This window comes from Epinephelus moara, chromosome 14, assembly GCF_006386435.1.
Source record: "Epinephelus moara isolate mb chromosome 14, YSFRI_EMoa_1.0, whole genome shotgun sequence".
Taxonomy (NCBI): domain Eukaryota; kingdom Metazoa; phylum Chordata; class Actinopteri; order Perciformes; family Serranidae; genus Epinephelus; species Epinephelus moara.
In genome coordinates, this window is record NC_065519.1 from 16,731,689 (window position 1) to 16,750,400 (window position 18,712).

Genomic DNA, 18,712 nt, shown 5'->3' on the forward strand with positions numbered 1-18,712 from the left:
ACATAGATGTGTGTGTGTGTGTGTGTGTGTGTGTGTGTGTGTGTGTGTGTGTGTGTGTGTGTGTGTGTGCGTGTGAGTTACTGTGTGTAGGCAGGTGTGTGTGTGCCAGTATTTTCACACAGTGCCGTAATGACACTGTTTTTGGCGAGGCGAGATAATACAGTGTGTCTGAGGAGCTAAAGCACACCTTATTCCTTTGATGTTTAAACTGCAATCACGTTCCTTCAATGACTTGCAAAAATGTGAAGTGCAGAGAGGATACTCACCACGCTTTAGGGTAATATCAGTGATAGACTTTGATTTGTCACTGACTTAAATGAGTATGTCACTTCAAATGTTCCTCCTGTGACGAGTGAAGAGGACAAATGGAATCACTCTTTGAATTTGCTGCGCCGCTCGGCCTCCTCTCTCTGTCACTCTTCCCTCGCTCCGTGTCTCTCCCTGTCTCTCCATCCTTGTCAGTTTTCCCACCTGAAGCCCACATGATTTTCTGTCTGGACATGTGCTGTCTTTATGACAGCGATCCCTCCGATTCCATTCCTCTCTTTGTTGTCCAGGTCAATCCATCTTCAGCAGCCCCGTTTTAAACCATTTCTTTATGCTTTTCAGATGTCTCATGAGGCCTGCCTCTGACTTGCTCTGTAACATCCTGATCACTCCAGCTCTTCTATGCCCTTTTCTACACCCAAACATCTCCACTGTCTCAGTGTAAAGCCTTTTAAATTTAATTTCTCTGTTTGTAGATCAAACTACAGTCAGGGCGGGTCCATGTGCGTTCTTAGCCATCAGCAAAAAGCAGCGACATAGGTTAGAGTAGCGATCACTGATACTAATAGTAATACCTGAAAGGATTAGTTTGGATATTTTGAAATGGGGTTGTATGAGGTACGCATCCATAGCCAATGCAATATTGTTACGGCTTTGCCTCGCCATCAGACAGCCCTTTCCAACAGGGAACTGAAGCCAATATATGGCTCTCTTCAAAGCCACCAGACTTCTTTGACAAAAACAATCATTTTACCTTTTAGAAGAAGGAAGTTGCTGATCTACTGCTGCCTCGATCAGTTCGTTTGTTTGTGTTCTTTTGTGACTTTCGGATCCAAACTAACGTGGTCCGTCCACAGCAGTACATTGGTTAGCTTCAGTGCTGGTTAGGGGTTAAGGAATATATCTAATTTGGATGATCAATGACACACAGTCCTCAAAGACGGCTTGGTTCAATCACAAAGAGACACATTAGGTATAAAGCATCATCATCATAAAGACACCTACATCAGGTCACATAGGGAAACATTTTTAAAAGATGCTAAAAAAAAAGGGCTGTTCAATCGAAATTCACAATTCAAGAAAATCAATTATCACAGTAGTCTTGACCAAATCCCTCAATAGTGCTATTGGGATGATTTTGTAGGGTTGACTATTGGTGCTTTCACAAAATATTTACACGATGAGATGTATGATAAATAATCATGATCAGAATGTGGGTGTAATGACTAAGTGGGTAAAGGCAAATGATAGAAAAGTTAGAACTGTCTGCTAATGAAGGTCATGGCCTTGACATGGTGCTGACAACAGTTAGCATACATCTCTTGTTCGACGCTTTTAAAGGCAGACCTGGATTACTGGATTTCAACTGGTACACCTTCATTCGAATTCTGCTCTTTATTTTGATTTTGTACACGAGAGCTTGTGAGGCCAACCACATGCAAAGTGCTCTTTGTGTTTGCAAACATCAAATTAAATTCACCGCAAGCAACCCCAGGAAAGTCCCTCCATTAGCAAACACTTTCAGTTCCCCTTCTCTTATTTTGTGGCAAACATAAGATGCCTCCTCAGGACATTAACCTGATAGTACATTAATCTGTATGTTCACACTATTTAGATAATAATGTGAGTGTAAACATAGTATTTGTGCATCCAAACTTGCACAGTGGAGGTGTTAATGAAATATAGCCACACTGTGTCCACGCTGTGCTGCAATGTTTCATTCAAAAGCCTCCACCTCCCTGAGGAAAGTAAATCTGATACAACAAACAAACTAAAAACAGAGTAGTTTCAGTGTAGCAACTTAAACACTCTGCAGCCATTAAGATGTGTAAATGAGAGGACGGGATGAGGAGTAGCCTTCGCGAGGTGTGGGTATCCCCCACGTATGGACACCTGCTTCAGAGCAAAGGTACAAGAGCCAAGCTGTTTCCTATGAATATTAAATTCTTCACTATTAGTTTCTGCTGCTGAAGGTCGCGAGCCACCCGAAATAGGAATACAGATATTTCCTGCTTTTTATGTATTATTTGTGACAGCCGCTAATATGATGTCTGTGTTTGCTCAGATCTGAGGAGTGAATGATGTGACATTTTCAGGCTAACATGCAAAGAAGTGGACTTTCTTTTTGATCTCCGAGATAAACTTTGATGGTCTGACGGATTGACAGATGCAGAAACTCGTCAATGCTGATTGGATTCCTGTCAAACGTGGTAGAAATTAGCAGACAGTCTTTCTGTGAGTACACATTCATCTGCTTGATGCAACAAGAGACAACATTATCAGAGGAGTGCTGTCGGGGATGTTATTATCTGACGTAACCTGCGGGTCACAGGTAACAGGCACGGTGTTGAAGAGATGTATGACGTGATTTATTTTCACATGGTTTTTGGTGTTTCAGGACATTCTTTTTAGTGATAGCATCAAATACTTATTTGTTTTGTGATGATGATAAGGGCTCTTCCATTATTTATATGAATAAAGCAAAGGAAGATAAGAAAAGCTTTTTGACCACTGACTAGATTTGGCTCCAGGTGAAATGTTTTCCTCTTGCATTGTAAAGTTTAAAGGCAAAGTGTATTAATCTGCACCCATTTCACATGGCGTCAGACTCCATCACAGTTTGCTTCCAGAGCTTTGTGTGTATAAATAATGTGCCTACAGCAGTATTAGTGTACCCTTTGCATTTCAAAGCGCAGTGCTTGTTTGGCTTGTGTCCGGGTGTGCGCACTGCACACCGCGGTGGCCTTTAACGCCTGTCCCTGGTGCAGATCGATTTTGTGCCTAGCCAGCAGCCCACCGCTAACCTTGAGGTAAGCTGGCGTAATGAGATCGCATCTGACGGCATTGACTCACACCTGACAGCACTGACACTCTCCTCCCAGCCAGGGAGAGACACAGACAGGCAGAGCGGGAAAGGCTAGGTCCTCTGTGGTCGGCTGTGCTGTTAAAAATCTTTGATTTATTTGCTCTTAATTTCACTGTGATATATATTTCCACCTTATAAAGAAAGTTGGGTTTTTAATGCCTAAATAGGTGGCAGGAATGACTTAGAAATATTATAAAAGTCAAACATTTATTCAGCTAAAGTTAAGGCAGTGTTTAACCACTGACTTGTGTGATTACAAGTGACAGAACAAGTGTGTATTGCACCACTGCAGCCTGCTTTTGTTCGCCCATGATTCCTAACTTATATAAAACCTCCCTTGGGAGAAAAATGGTATGTTGGGCATGTTTGGACCTCTGTTTTATTGGAACCCCAGCAGCTGCAGCGTCTTGGTGTGCAGCACAGTTGAATTCAGAGTGTGGATTTGTTTTGCACGGTGGTGTTCGTCTGCAGGCAGCTCTGGGTTATGCACGACCCTCTCTCTGGCCCTCGCTGCGATAAGAAGTACCCTGTCTGTATTTTCTGGCCTAGATGAAAACTTCTGCTACAGCAGGCTACAAAGATCATTCGTCACCAACAGCACAAACGCACCCTGAAAAATGTGTAATCTTATTTAAAGATAATTAAAAAGTTGCAGCCCTCCTGAGCCCTCAGTGTGATGTACCTGTGAACATAACACGAGGTGACCCTTTTCTGTAGGGCTGTGACAAGCATACTGAAGCTGATTCACAGATGCATGTATCAGGCTGCGATTGGATGAGATGGGACTGGGATAACCATTATCTGAGTGGTGGTAATTGAAACAATAATGGACATGTTAACAGCTTGGAAAATAGCATTGATCCATCATCTAAGATGAGCCCTCTTTGTGCATTAATACCATGACTAAATGGCGCAAACTGATATTGCTCTCGGTCATGGCTAGGTCTAGTTGGCTAATTGAAAAAGAAATGAGCAAGAAGAGGGTTTTGTGAGGTGTGGAAGAGTGATTCTCCCACTTTGCCTCGGCGGGGCTTTGAATCCCTCCCACAGCCTGGGATTTCTAGGGAAAGATTAGCCAAAGACGTGGCACGGTTTGGGCGGAAGTGTGGAATTGGAATTCAATTCCTGTATACCTACATACAGATGTAGACTAGTAAGCCAGTGGGAGCCAGATCGATGGGAATCTAACAGCTTTAGCTCCTGTGCAGCTCAGGAGCATCCTCAGCAGGTTACGTCTTTGTCTCAACCTTGTCTACACATTCCTCCACTCTTACTTTCTGCTGTGCAATCTGACCTTGACACGTTTTCCTCCACCTGGCATACTGCTTTGCTGATGTCCAGCTTTCACCGGGTTGAAATGGCACTGAGCTGCAGCTAGCCTATAGACTGAGCACTGCTGCGCTGGATGAACACATGGAAAATGAGATCACTGACCTACAGCAAAGGTTAGACTTCAGTAAGCATGAGCAGTCAGATGATGGCTGGTGTAGGGGTTGGGGGTTTAATAAACTACTGCTGGCCATAAGCCTATTGTTTTACTTCTCTGCTCGCAACCTCCTGTGGATATCCGAACATGTGTGTACGTGTGTGTGTTGTGATGTGTCTGAAGCTGCGGCCCTCATTGTGGCTCGCTGTGTTAAGCTGAAATGCTGTTATTGATTACACACAAAGGTTGAGATGGAAAAGCAACAGAGTGGGAATGGGCCCGGCTCCCGGTGTGTGTGTGTGTATGAGTATGTATGTTTGTAAGTATGTGTGTGTATGTGTGTGTGTGTGTGTGTGTGTGTGTGTGTGTGTGTGTGTGGTGTGTGTGAGACCATGATTGCGTATGTGAGCCACAGCTGTGCTGTCCGTCAGCCTCTGGCTTAGCCATTAGGGGAAAAGGGGGTTGGGGACTTTGGCAGAGGGAAATACCAGTGTGAGGGAAAGAGGAGGGTTTGAGACTGAAGTGGAAAGTAACAAAGCAACTGTACTTTACTTGAGTACAGTTTTGAAGTATTAGTACCTTACATTGATTTTTTGGCTCTTGCTGTAATGCCTTTGTGTCTTTTTAAAATCTATATTTTTTACTTTTACTGTATTGCTACTACATACAGGTGTTTACTTCCACGTGCTTCCTGATTGGGTCTTATAAGTCACATCTTGACAGGCCAAACCATTATAATTTGGTCTCATAGCTTTTGTGATTTCAACCTTTTTGTTTGGGCACTTCTTTCCCATTGGCATCCTGGTACCACTGTAATATGTCGTCGTAGTTGCTTTGCAATGGCTCCAATGTATGTTTAATCACACCTTGACTGCCTTAAAGGCTCGGACATACTTTCTGCAATGAACGTCAATAGAAAGATGCTGTCATGTGGATGCACATGAGGTTCTATTCATAGTACAATTGACTGTCCACTTCAGCCCATGGCAGTAAACGGGACGGCTGGGAAGTGAACTTACCGTCCTCCTACTGCCAACATTAGGTGAAAGTGAAACTTAGAAGATGCCCCTAGATCTGGAGTGAATGTCTGTTGAGTATCCAACTTAGAACAAATTGGCTGTGGTGGGCTTGACGGCAGTGTTTTGGACGGGAGTGTGAAACAAAAGATCGGAGCATGTGTAGTCAGCGTGTTTGTGATGCCTTCTGTTTGTGTGGCCACAAAAAATGGGCTGCTTACATCCACAATGGGGTCTTTTTCGTACCCTCACGGACACGGGTGGATGACAATTTACGTCACATGGACCAAAGCAGACCTTCATGGACACGCCGACACAAGACCATGAATCGGCCCTTATACAGGTTACTTTCAGGAACAGTTCTACCTTGTCATCGGTCTGACCAAAGAAATCTCTGATCTTTCTTTTTGCCATCTCTGTTGTATTGCAATATAGCCAATCTGCTTCCTGTTTACACCAGCAAGCACATAACCAGTGTACATGAATGGTCATGTTATGTGCGTTTTAAAGGTGGATTTCATTTTGAAATGCCATTTTAAATTGAAAACAAATTAGTGTGGATGTAGCCTAATTCGTCATGCATCACTTCCTGTCTCTCTTTGTCTACTTGCTCTCTCATTTTTTCTGTCCTTTTCACCTGTAATTATACAGGCACACTTATTCTCTGTCTTTGTGTGTGTGCATCTCCAAGTGTGTGTCTGCATGTGTACAAACAGGGCCCACAAAAATCCATAATAACCTCTACATGCACACGTATACACACATCTGCTAGAATATGCTCTTACACTCTGTCTTGCTGCCTTTCCTTTACAGACACCTGTGGTTAGCCACACACACACACGCACACACACACACACACCTGGTGTCTCCCACCTCTCTTCCAGAGTGTGAGTCTCTTTATGAGAGGCCAGCCTGGCGCCCAGCTGTGAGGCCCTTTTAATTAGAGCCATGCTGTTAAGCACAGGCTTCCTCCCGTGGTCCCATCCACTCCCCTCCACCTCCTCACACCTACAAACCCTCCGTCACACTCACCACCACCGTGCTCCCCTCCCTCTCCTTGTTCTTTTGGCCTGGTGCACACATAATACTGTATATCTAGATTGTACTCACTGTAAGTCATTCAGAATCCATACGAAATATGTTTTATCGAGGGACCGCTTGAGCTCAGATTTTGCGCCCCAGCTTAAGTTTGATTTCACGAGAAACTCCAACCAATTAAAAAGAAGAAAAACTGTCAGCACACTGTATTAAATTCCACACAAGAAGTCTGAATGAGAAATAAAAAGTATGAAAATGACTCTTAGTGTATTAGACTGTGTGTCGTCTTGTAGTTCGGGAGCATTTATCTGCTATTATCACGCTGGATATTAGAAAGTATGAAGTATGTATGAATGAATGAAATCAATTTGCGTCTCAAGGGAAAACTTTGCTTCTGTTCCCTCAGCTGACACAGAGAAAAGGCACCAATCTAGACTATTAGAATTAAGATTAATGGTAATAATAACTTAATCTATTTTGCTTTTTTTTTTAAGCAGAAGAGGAAACATGGAAACACATTTTTTCAAGGGAAAGCAATAACAAATTCTCTATTCATTCCCAAGAAAAAATGTGCCCAGTCTAATGCTAATGTGGAGCCCTGCAGAATGTGTCAGAGGGTTATCAGTTCGTGGTTGGTGATAAGAAAGAATGACAACACATGCCCTCACTTAACACCCTCAGCTGTGTAACTTCTGCACAAAGTATCCCCGGCACTTGAGCTGTTCCATCGCGCTCATAACCTGCATTCCTTCACTTCCCTTTTCGAGCAAGGCCAAACCCCCTTGGCAAAAAAAACAGGTGATTCTTCTCTGCATTTGGCTGCTGTGATCAAAGAGCCATTGTGTTGGGGGGCCTCCTCTCTAAGCTGCTTTCCTAAGGAACTTCCACAATCATGGGTAAGTTGATCAGAAACAATGGCGGGAGGGTTGACGTTACGTTGAATCAGGAATTCAGAGCTAAACTTCCCAAAGCTGCTGCAGTGTGTGTGTCACCCGGTTCCTGGCAGGAGAGGGGATTATAACCCTGCAACATACACATGATGCATGCTAACCTTGGTCAGAAATGTTCAGTATTACAGTACAGCTCTGTTACAGCCGTCATCCATTAAGCTACAGTTCCCGACACTAAATATCCCCTTAAAATCTAACTCTGTCTATTCCAAATTAGTGTGGGGGAAACGCTGTGTGCTGCCTGCATCTGTGACTGCTTGTCTTCAGCTTGATGTGGGAAGACAGGTTGTTTAGGACCGGGGGGATTGAGGGATGGAGAAAGAACAGGGTGGAGGAGAGGAGAAGGAGGAGGAAGGCTGCAGCTGTTGTTGTGCGGAGTTTAGTGTTGGCCTGTTGTGGTTCGGCAGAAATCACAGCAGAGCCTGAGAGAGGCACTGCTGTCGTAATGAAAAGAAGGAAGGACAGATTGATAGATTGATTTCACATCTTCATTCCACCCTCCTCACCTCTGCGGGCTAAAGACCCCTCCAATCCTCAGGATTTAGCATGAAAGGCAGAAACAAAGCACCTTTCCTGTGCCACCGTCCCTTTTCTTCCTCCACCCTCTGTGTATAAATGTCGCCGCACTGAGAATCCTCCCCCGTCTGCGTCTGTATCGACCCTTCCTCTTCCTCAGAGGAACAGACAGCCAACTCCTGCTAGGGCCTTTTTCCTCCTGTTCACAGGGCGGGAGTTTTTATTATGATTGTTTTTAAAGATTTTTTTTTTCTGTCTGTCTGCCCAGGGTTGCGGATATTGCCGTAAGCAGAGAAGAAAAAAAGACAGGGAGGGGAGAGAAGAAGAAGAAGAGCGAGAAAGAGAAGTTATTTTGCTGAAGGACATTTGCAGAGGCAGCTTTTAACACCCTCGCCCCCTCCCCTCCCTCTCTCCCTCCATCCCTGCTTAAACACACTTCTCCCTTTCCACCTCTTTAAATATTGAGAATCGTTGCAAATTCCTCTGGCCTCTTCCTTTTGATGCTACTGGCCTCCCGACGGCTTGGCAATAGAAATGCACTAGGAAGGGCTGAAATACTCAGTATAGCAACAGCAACAATTCCCCCCTTGCAGGACCTCCTTGCTCCCCCCTCCAGGCCCCAGTAAACGGGTCTGAGCTTTGCTGGTTCCCAAGCCGCACCTCTTCCACGGCTCCCTGTGTTCTCGTGTCTGAAGGCCAAGCTCTCCCTCTGGGCTGGCTTTGGCTGCTCATTTTCACTCTAACAGAGGGTGGCTCTCCACAGGCCTGGCTTTTTAACCCACACCAACATGCATGAACACACAAACACACACACAAAACACAACATGCAGCTAAAACAGACTGTGAGAGTGACCCTGCTGACTCCTGTCACTTTACTCTTTACTTTTCACCCATAGAAATAGAATAGAGAGTAGAATGGACATTGAACTGGTGTTGTTACAGTGACAACACGTGTTAGCGCCTGAAAAGCTGGAAATCAGAATAGAAGTACAGAGACTTGTTGCATAGAGATGATCCACCATCTCATCTAGTTGCATTGGCGTGAACCGGCAGGTTTTTGGACGTTGCAGAACAGCGCATTGCAACTAGTTGCTTAAGCTGACGTCATAGCCTGACGGCCATTGTACACCAGTCTGTATTTTTCCCAAATTGTTGCATGTTCAAAAATAAATACGACCTCACCTGGTGTCAGTCATGTTTGCACACCGACTCCCAAAACTTTCCGCCGTCATTAAAGTTTTTGGAACAGGTTCGATTTTCTGCACATTTTTGTATCCGTCAAAAGCCTTTAGAGAGTTGTGTGACAAAGAAGCAGTAAAGAAAATGTGGCGTAACCTGCAAGACATATACATTCTCAACAAGAGAGAGGAATAAGGCACACAGACAGACAGAGAGGTTGGATACCCCCAGCCCCTTTAGGTAGCCATGGTGCCAGATGCAAGACACAGGAAGAGAGTGGCAATAGCTAGGGAGGTACCTCCAGTGGAGAGAAGCAAGGGAGCAAATGTGTCCCTCCATTTTGTCCATTCATTCATTTTCCGTAACCGCTTATCCTGTTATGGGTCACCGAGGCTGGAGCCTATCCCAGTTGACATTGGGCGAGAGGCGGGGTGCACCCTGGACAGGTCGCCAGACTATCACAGGGCTGACACATAGAGACAGACAACCATTCACACTCACACTGACACCTACGGACAATTCAGAGTCACCAATTAACCTGCATGTCTTTTGATTGTGGGAGGAAGCCGGAGTACCCAAAGAGAACATGCAAACTCCACACAGAAGGGCTCCCCCAACAATGCTAACCGCTGCACCACCGTGCCGCCCATAATATGTATCCAGCAATCCTCAGTTCCTCTCTAGCAGCAAGGCAACAGAGACAGCGCCTCTCCATGCTTTATACTACTCCACTGCTCATTTGGTCGTTACTGCAAAACCTCACCTCACTGAGTTCACGACTTGCCACAAGTCACTTTATACCGAAGTTTATAGGGAAGTTAGCCCACTACAATGGTTGCAATGGCAACAGTGCACATAAACCACCACTCTGACCACCCTGCTGTGTTTATATGAATGAGAATGTCCTTTCTACTCTCATTCTATTTCTATGTTTTCACCACTCGACCGCCCCGACTCCACACATCACCACATACGCATTTCTCCCTGATTGCTTTGCCTTTTTTCTTTCACTGCTCACATGGCTGCATTTTAGATGCTATTTAAGATTTTGCTAACTAGTAGTGTTCAGCGGCCTGTGTTGTGGGCAGCTCCGAAATAAAACACCGCCTGAGTTTAGATACACAGCGAGCTTTTCTTAAAGGCTGCATTCCTGAGCTGTTATTGCGCTTGTTGCTCTAAACGGAAAACTGTGAATAGCTGCTAAATAAAGCCAACGCTGTTAAAGTTGCACTCCGTCCAGGCTAAGCAACGGTCAAAACGCGGCTGGAGAATCCCCCCCCCCCTGTTGCTTTCATGTACAACAGGAAGGCGAATCCTGAGCAGAAAAAAGCAAGTGCAGCAGACTGAGATCATAGACGTGTTACTGCTTAACAGCCCACTTTATGAGATCGGCTCTTTTTGTGTTTTAATGAGGAGGCCATGGATGGGTGGAAAGGCGAGGAGATGGAGAGAAAGAGAGAGGGAAGGTTGAGTTTGTCAGGGAAGATGAGAGATTAGAGAAGATTGAGGAAGAATAAAGGATGGTGTGTAAGGAAGAAGTCGGAGAGAGGTTTAATGTCGCCTGCTCTCCTCAGGTCTAATTAGGAGTGAAAGAAGGGGCTGTGGGGTCCGTCTTAAAGTGCTGCTGTTAATTTTTCACATCATAGGTACACTTGATGATACACTCTCCTCTCCTCTCCTGTCCTTTCCTCTCTTGTCCTCTCCTCTCCTCACACAAGAAACGCTTTGAGTCAAACGACGAGCACTTTTCTTTGTTTCATTTTATAGCCTCAAGAAATAAACCCACCATTTCTCTCCAGATTATTTTAGTTCAACAGGACATTTTTTTGCAAACAAACTTGGACGTCTGTTGTGTGTGTGTGTGTGTGTGTGTGTGTGTGTGTGTGTGTGCGTGCCTCATTCCTCTCTATATTTACCTCCCTCTGAAAAGTGTTTGGAGCCCCCAGTGCAGTGCCATGAGATTGGCAGTTTGCTGTGTGCTGATAAAGTCACGATCTGTGTGTGTGTGTGTGTGTGTGTGTGTGTGTTTAAGTGTGCCTGCTGGTGAAAGCGAGGAAGAAGGAAGGAATAGATGCTGGACACCTCAGGAATGTTTTTTCGATAACAAGTTCCCCCAGCGCTCTAGAGCTCTGTTGTACAATTTTGTGTGTTTTACTGCGCTGTCTACGTCATTGTGTTTGTGTGTGTGTGTCCTTGGGGGGGGGGTTAGCTTTCTTGCTGTGTTGTGATTGGCCACATGTGTATTATGCTCTCTTAGCCTATTTTTCATTTACCACACATACAAACACAAACACCTTCATAAATGGAAATATTGATACTGTTGAATTTGTTTTCTTTTTCTAATGAGAATCACCCACCCACACACACACATTCCTACCTGTGGAGCACGACTCCAGGTCACTGCTCTTGCCTCGTGCGCATCAACGCAGCGTTGTGCAACAGCAGAGCCGTCTCTAACTCGCACGTCCTTTACGCTGCTCTCCTCTCCGCAGGCTCGCCTCATTAAACTTTCAGCTGAACAGTTAAAAACTCTGCTGCCGCTCAGTCCCAACTGGCCTCGGCATAAGAGGAGTAAATTAAATTCAGTCTGTCCAGTGGGTTTGAAGTCAGATGGAAGGATGACATTTGCCGACTCTGTCTGACGTGGCCACAGGTGGTGCTTTGTGAGCCCTGACATCAGCCTCACAGTGTGCGGTGACCCCGGCTGGGCTGAAATACTTTTGTTTTGCTCGTTCTGTCTGCCTGACTCTGCTCCCTCATCCTTGCAGTCAACTGCGGAGATTCCATCTACTACGGCCAGCAGAAGAGAGAGAACATCGGAGACCTGATCCAGGAGACTCTGGAGGTGTTTGAGCGCTACGGAGGGGAGGATGCCTTCATCAACATCAAATACATGGTGCCTACTTATGAGTCCTGCATGATCAGATGAGGAGGGAGGGTGTCACCCTGACACTGCACAGACTCTTGCCCCTTCCTCTGCTCTCTTCTGCTCAAACCCTCTCCTCCCGCCTCTCCACCCTCTCTGCTCTTTGGCACATCCCTTTAAACTCCTATTAAATTTATAACAATGCATACATGTTCTCTCTGTATCTGTGTATTTACCAGTATAACTTGTTAATACCAATACAAGCTTGACAGAACAAATTTCCCTCACTGAAAAACACCACTATGTTTAATGTATTATCCATGTCGTGTTCATTTTTTTATTACTTCAGTGATTTATTTAGCTGGCTGATAAGTAATCATTGATGCACAGTGACTTTGATGTCAAACAGCGATATCCATCAGATGAAAAATGTGACAAACACTCTTTCAAAATGTATGAAAACACAGCATTGAAAATTCCATTTATTTAAAAGTGAATTTTTTTTTCTTCTGCCTCTCAAACGCTCACCACCGCTTGATGCTCCACTGTTGTCTGTAAAAAGTTGGTTCTTTGCTTCAGCAGCTGTTACATCAGTAGATTCCCCTGCACGGTGACACGATTTCAAGGTGGAAAAAACATCAACAGGTCCAAAAGAAACTTCTCAAACCACTCCTGCAACATTTCTTTGCCTTTTTGCAGTCACCTTTTGAGCCTGCGGGGTGTGAACGCACCTCAAAAGACACATTTTTCCCACAGTTCCACTTAGATCACATGTGATATTTTAGAATATAAATATTAAGTAGTGTATTTCCCTGTGCTGAAACAGTAAACACATGAAAGCCACTACAAAGCTATTAATTGAGAGGGTGCTAATGCAGCTTGAGAGGCACAAAAAAAGGACCTGGGTGAGATTCTAGTGATGCAGGCCCGTCTCTCCTGTCTCAGTCCACAAGGTCCTGTTGTACATCTGCACTGTGTTTTGTCCCGCTCTACAACTGCTCCTATTGTGTTGTACCACTGTACCCATTCTGTCACAAACCCAGCTGGAGACGGAGCTTGTCTAAACATGCAGAGGAAAGACGCATAGGAATGAGGACCGACAGCATTCCTCCTGATAACACTCACTCAGACACACACACGTTTGGTTACCATCCTTTGAACTCAAATACCCCCCTGTGATCCTACTGAACATTTGGCGTGCATGTGGGCTTATTTATGACTGTCTCTGCATGACAACATACATGTTTCTTTTATTTGACCAGAACAGCCAGTACCTCAGTCGCATCTTTAACCAACTTTGTGTTCTCTTACTTCCAGATTGAAGCTCTCTCTCCCCACTATCCTCTCTAAGGCTTTAAAGTCACAGTGGAAACTTCTTCCCAGACACAATGGAAGTTTTAGCAACCATATTTCCCTCCCCACACACTTGCGCATATACATATACAACCCTGCGACCCACAGGGGAAACATAGCGTAATTGATTTCTGACACTCACAAGGACACTTGCACCGTCTCGTATTGTAAGTCATGTCTCCGGCAAAAGCAACTTTACAGGCCTGCAGAGGAATCTATTCTCAACCAGAAGACAGGTTCATAATGCTCATATTTCAACCTCAGCACATCTTGAAAAGAACGCTACTGAATAGCTGTTCCACGCTGCTGAACCCGGTTGGCTGCTCTCCGCCTGCTGCCTGATCTGTGCAGTGAAAGACAAAAAAAGGAGTGCAGTGCGGCCCCCTTTCAAACACAAAACACATAATTCACCTTAATAACTGCGGCTGCATAATACAACAAATATAGCAGCGGTGCAGGGGCATGGACTACTTTTAAAAGGGGGGGGTTACAATTTCACCTCTGTTCTCGCTTGATGAGCCGATCGAACTCTGAACAGCCTGCGGTTCTGTCGAACTGTATCAGTGACGCCCCACTGTCCCGCTTCACCTGTCCAATTTTACTGAGCCACAGGCTAGCAGCTGGAGAGGAGGGAGAGCTTTAAGATAGAGAGGACAACTAAAGAAAAAAAGGACAGAGTGTGAACATTTTTGTTAAGCTTGTTCTTCACAGAGTGCTTCAAATATTGTTTTGCAGAACTCGCCAGACGCACTCCATCTGTTCATCACAGCCTTTAGCTTGGAGCCAGCGCACAATGTCATACAAGCCATAATATACAGAAATTTAGAGTTCACTTCCCCTTCTTCGCACTTAAAGGGCCAAGCAGTCTAATTGCTTTGGCTCAATTAGGTCACATCAAAGGCGCTAATGGGCATTAAATGCTAAATGGTGTCCGTTTCGACCTCCTCAGGAACCCACTGAAGCTCATTAAGAAAGGTGACAGTCTGTAAAGGAACATCGGAGAATATGCTCCCCAATCAGGAGCTGCACACACACATGCGCACCGACACACACACACGATAATGGCAAACAATGCCAAACAACAACACCGAGCTGTAATTGCTCATGCAAGTAATAGAGTCAACTGTGAAATGAACAGGAATGGAGGCAGCCAATGAGGTTATTTGGCCAATCAAAGGCATCAACGCTTGACTGGTCCAGACGTACAGGCCTGAAAGACCAAGCATGACATTACTTGAATTTCCCCCTTATCTCGCTCTGTTCTCGGACATGAAAAAAGGGCCTCAAAAACAAATGTAGCATAGAGCAGAAATTGTCCTGATCATCATATTCTAACCCTTTCGCCTTAGACGTAATGAGCAATTGATCATTTTGTGACTGCGGGTGACCCAACATACACAAGGAAATAAATTGCTACCCATTCAGAGTATTTCCTCCAGTCATAGAGCACAGGTTATAACATCATGCTCTACTTCCCAACAGCAGATAGTATCTGTCGCAGATAAAGCCACATTATTATTTTCAGCTGAGAGGATTTCCAAGGGTTTTTTGTTTGTTTTTATTCCCTGTCTATTGTGAGAGATCTGCCTGATGTCTTGTGTAGGTGATAGGAATGATCTAACACGTTATAACATACACATCTAACATATTCAGTAGGGTTGGGTTGGTGTAAAGACTTTTGATACTAATTCAAACACCAGACTGGACTGGTATACCAAATTTTACCAGGTGTAACACTTAACGTAGCAGCCGCCCCTGACCCCGACTGTTGCGTCGCTGTCTGCACTTACTCGATTTAATGTGCACTTTAATTGCATCATGTAAACAAGCCATGTAAATATCAGATGTGCGTTCGATCAGACTGGACACGTAACCACATGCTATCGTCCTACAGTTGTAATGTTACTTTAAAACAGAAAACATGTTTTAAACTGAGATATTTACTGGAAATGGCATACAATATAGTCAACGGCAAGTAGCTTAGCTTGTTATTAGCGATGGTCATTTACCTTAGCAGAAACTTTTAGCTTCCTGGTGATCTCCCACCAGCAAGCTTCCACCTTATTTAGGTTTTTGTGGTGCAAAAGAAGGTATCATCTACATAATTCCTAAATTCAACTTCATGAATCAACCATTCCTCATCTATTGCAGAGTTTTCAAAGCGAGCAACAAGAATAAATAGAAACAAAAGCTAGTTAGGACACTCCCTGTCATTGGCTTCAAATCCAAAGTGTTGCTGTATTAGCGCAGTTTTCGTTTTCTTAAGAGACTAACTCCGCCATGTTTTGTCACCCCAAAAAACACATGAACTTTCCAGTTAACAAACACAGTGTGTGCCACTTTCCCCTCCTCCTGCCTCCACTAAAACTTGATCTTCATGTTGCCGGTGCTCAGCTCATGGCCTTCGAGACACTAGTGGCTCCATTAGGCTCCAATTACACAGACAGCGTTTTACAGGTTGCAAAAACACGAGGCTGACCGCACTTCCTTTTTTTTAAAAAATTGATTGCCACTCGTAAAATAAAAACTTGCTGCACTTTTTTATTGTAACCAGACAACCACCCCATCACCTGCTTACCCTAACCTTCTACTGTTTATTTATTTCCCGGTAATTAGTAGCTAGTTACTAAAACTTTTAGTCAGAGGTTACTTGTTCTAGCTCTGGTTGAGGGTGAGAGGCTGTCAGTAAAGTTTGTTGGGCACAGGGAAATAGGGATCTGTGTGGTTACATGAGACCCTAAAAAAGAGGGTGGATCATGGAGAGTACCACCAGTTGGTCCAGGAGCTTCGTCGCAATGATGGCCATATACAGTCATATTTTGGGATAACTCAGGGGAAGTATAGCTCTGAGTATCCACCAGCCGCTACCACCAGTTTCTCCTCCATTCTTTACCTACTGTAAAAGTGTTGTCATGACCACCACAGAAGGTCCGCCTCTCACATCATCTGATTGGACAATGGGAACAAAGTGGAGATGATGTAGGGCACTTTTCCGCTCTGAGTTGAAGTTTTTTCAACTCTCTCTCTCTAGCAAAAATGTGAAGCATGCAGAAATGCAAGGCACAAAGCAACACGTGTGTTCAGGGCCTAAGTCCATTTATAAAAAGATTATTTTGATAATCACATTGTAATATTGCTTATGATTTATGCAATACAAGTTGGATTTATCGCTGTGAAGCCCTCAGCACAGGCTGCTGATGTAGCCACTTTTTGACTTGCCACGTGTCCTAATGATAAATGCTGTTTTGCATTAAATCAAACTGGTTTAAGTTCATACCAGACCGGACTGGCCAAACCAGAATATTCAGCCATTTCACAACATATTTGTGCATGTTGTTTGCCTTTTGTTTATTTCCTCTCAGCCCAGATAAGTGCTGGAGAGATTTCATATATTCTTTCCTTGCTAAACCCCAGCTCAGAGCTCAGGGTTCACTACACTAACTGCTAACTGGATTTGGGAAAACACATTATGCACCACATGGTCAATGGGCTTCCAAAATGGTGCATTGAAGGTGTTACGACCCCGACATTAACCACTGAGTGTGTAGCGTTCCTGCACACCTGCCTTCGTCCTTACCAGGGTGAAATAGCTCTCTCTAATCCACAACCTGGCCTAATCCTCACTCTACACTGCAACTGGACTCCGGGGGTCAACCCTAGACGATGTGAGGCCCGTGGGCACTCACTCAGCTCCCGGGTTATTATTAGCCTCGCTAGCTCAGCCCCTCACAACAGCTGCCACTGCCCTGCAGCCAGCAATAACTCCCACTGAGGAACACATGCAAGCCATTTCATTGATGGAAACACTAAGCATTGCAGCGACACAGGACGATTTTTACACAATTCATACAGCCTCGCCGATCAACACAGTCGACTACGCAGACAAGTGTTTACACGTGTGTCTGGCTCGCACCCCACCAGCTACTCCAGCCATCAGGTTGAGCCGCTATGTGAGAGTGAACATTGACTTTCTGAAAGCTGGCACCACGGAGCTCAAGTTTGTCCTTGCGCATCTCCGTCTCACCACATCACAGTAGTGGCAGGCCAACAAAGGCTTTTGTATTGCAGTGAGCTGCGCGACAAAAGCTACACAAACACGCCGATAGCGTTCTGTTGACGGAGGGGAAAAAAGAGATTGAGAAAAGTAGAGGAAACGCTAAGACTGAGGAGGGGAAAGACAATTATGGAAGAGGAACAGCAGCGTGACAGTGTTTGTGGTATGAGTGTGTGTGTGTTTGAGAGAGTAAACATGTTGAATAAAGAGGAAGACAGAGAGATACATTGCGCCTGAGACAGACCGGCAGTCCAAGATGAATCTGGCACACAGAGAAATGAAGGGAAGGAGAGACTGTGTGGGCCGTGTGGAGATGGATGGATGGAGGGAAGTGGGATGTTGTGTCACCTGGTAGAGAGAGCTGTCTAGCTCTGGCCAGACCTGGGATTTAGGAGCAGTCAGCGGCAGAGAGACGAATAAGAGACCAAAGAAGAGAAAGAGGAGGTGGATGGGGGCGGGGTGGTGCAGACTCCACCACTTGGTTATCTGTTTTTCCCTCACAAGTGAGAAACAGAAGAGAATTGAGGCGACAACTGGCACTTAACGATATCATCACGCTCCCTTATCTGAACAAACAAGCTGAATGTACGACGTCTCCCCGTGTTGGAAATCAAATAATTCATCCATGTGGGTCACACTTAATATGATCAAAGTTGGGTTGCGTGTTGTAACGTAAGCCTGGTTACGGTGCAGGATTTCTAAAGCGTTCAGGAAGTCTTCATCTGTCTTCCCCTTTATCACTTCCTCCTCTCCCTCTCGTCCCTTCTTCTGCTGAGCTGTCTCTCTTATTCCAATGTAATAGTCTCAAAAGGCAGATTGTTAGGACCAGCAATGAGAAGGATTGTGCCGTGCAACAGAAATAAATGCCCCCCTGGGAATGATTCGTCTTGTTCACGTCTGCCCGTCGGAGTCCACGCTCATCCGGGGAGCTACTGAGCATGTGCGAGGCAGGACAGCACAATGGAGATTTATCTATCTGCCTCTCCATATGCCAGGTGTCTGATTCGCAGGCTTAATTCAAAAGTGGAGGAATAATGTAAACACTTTGAAAGAAGAGCTCATATTCTGTTTTCCTTCTGAAGTGCTCCGTGAAGCTCCTCTTAAAGGAACAGTGTGTGAGATTTAGGGGGGTATAGTGGCAAAAATGGAATATAATAAGTGTGTTTTATTTAGTGTGTAAT

At 44.8% G+C, this 18,712-nt stretch overlaps 1 protein-coding gene across 7 annotated transcripts in view; it reads left to right on the forward strand.

Moving 5' to 3' along the window:
* pacrg (PARK2 co-regulated) overlaps window positions 1–12,329 on the forward strand; it is a 255,296-nt gene extending 242,967 nt beyond the window's left edge. For all 7 annotated transcript variants that reach the window (XM_050061236.1, XM_050061232.1, XM_050061233.1 and 4 more), the window contains one exon: window positions 12,027–12,329. In XM_050061236.1, the coding sequence (XP_049917193.1) occupies window positions 12,027–12,187 (161 nt within the window). In that variant the 3' untranslated portion in view covers window positions 12,188–12,329. The remainder of the gene's footprint in view (window positions 1–12,026) is intronic.
* Window positions 12,330–18,712: the final 6,383 nt, after the last annotated feature.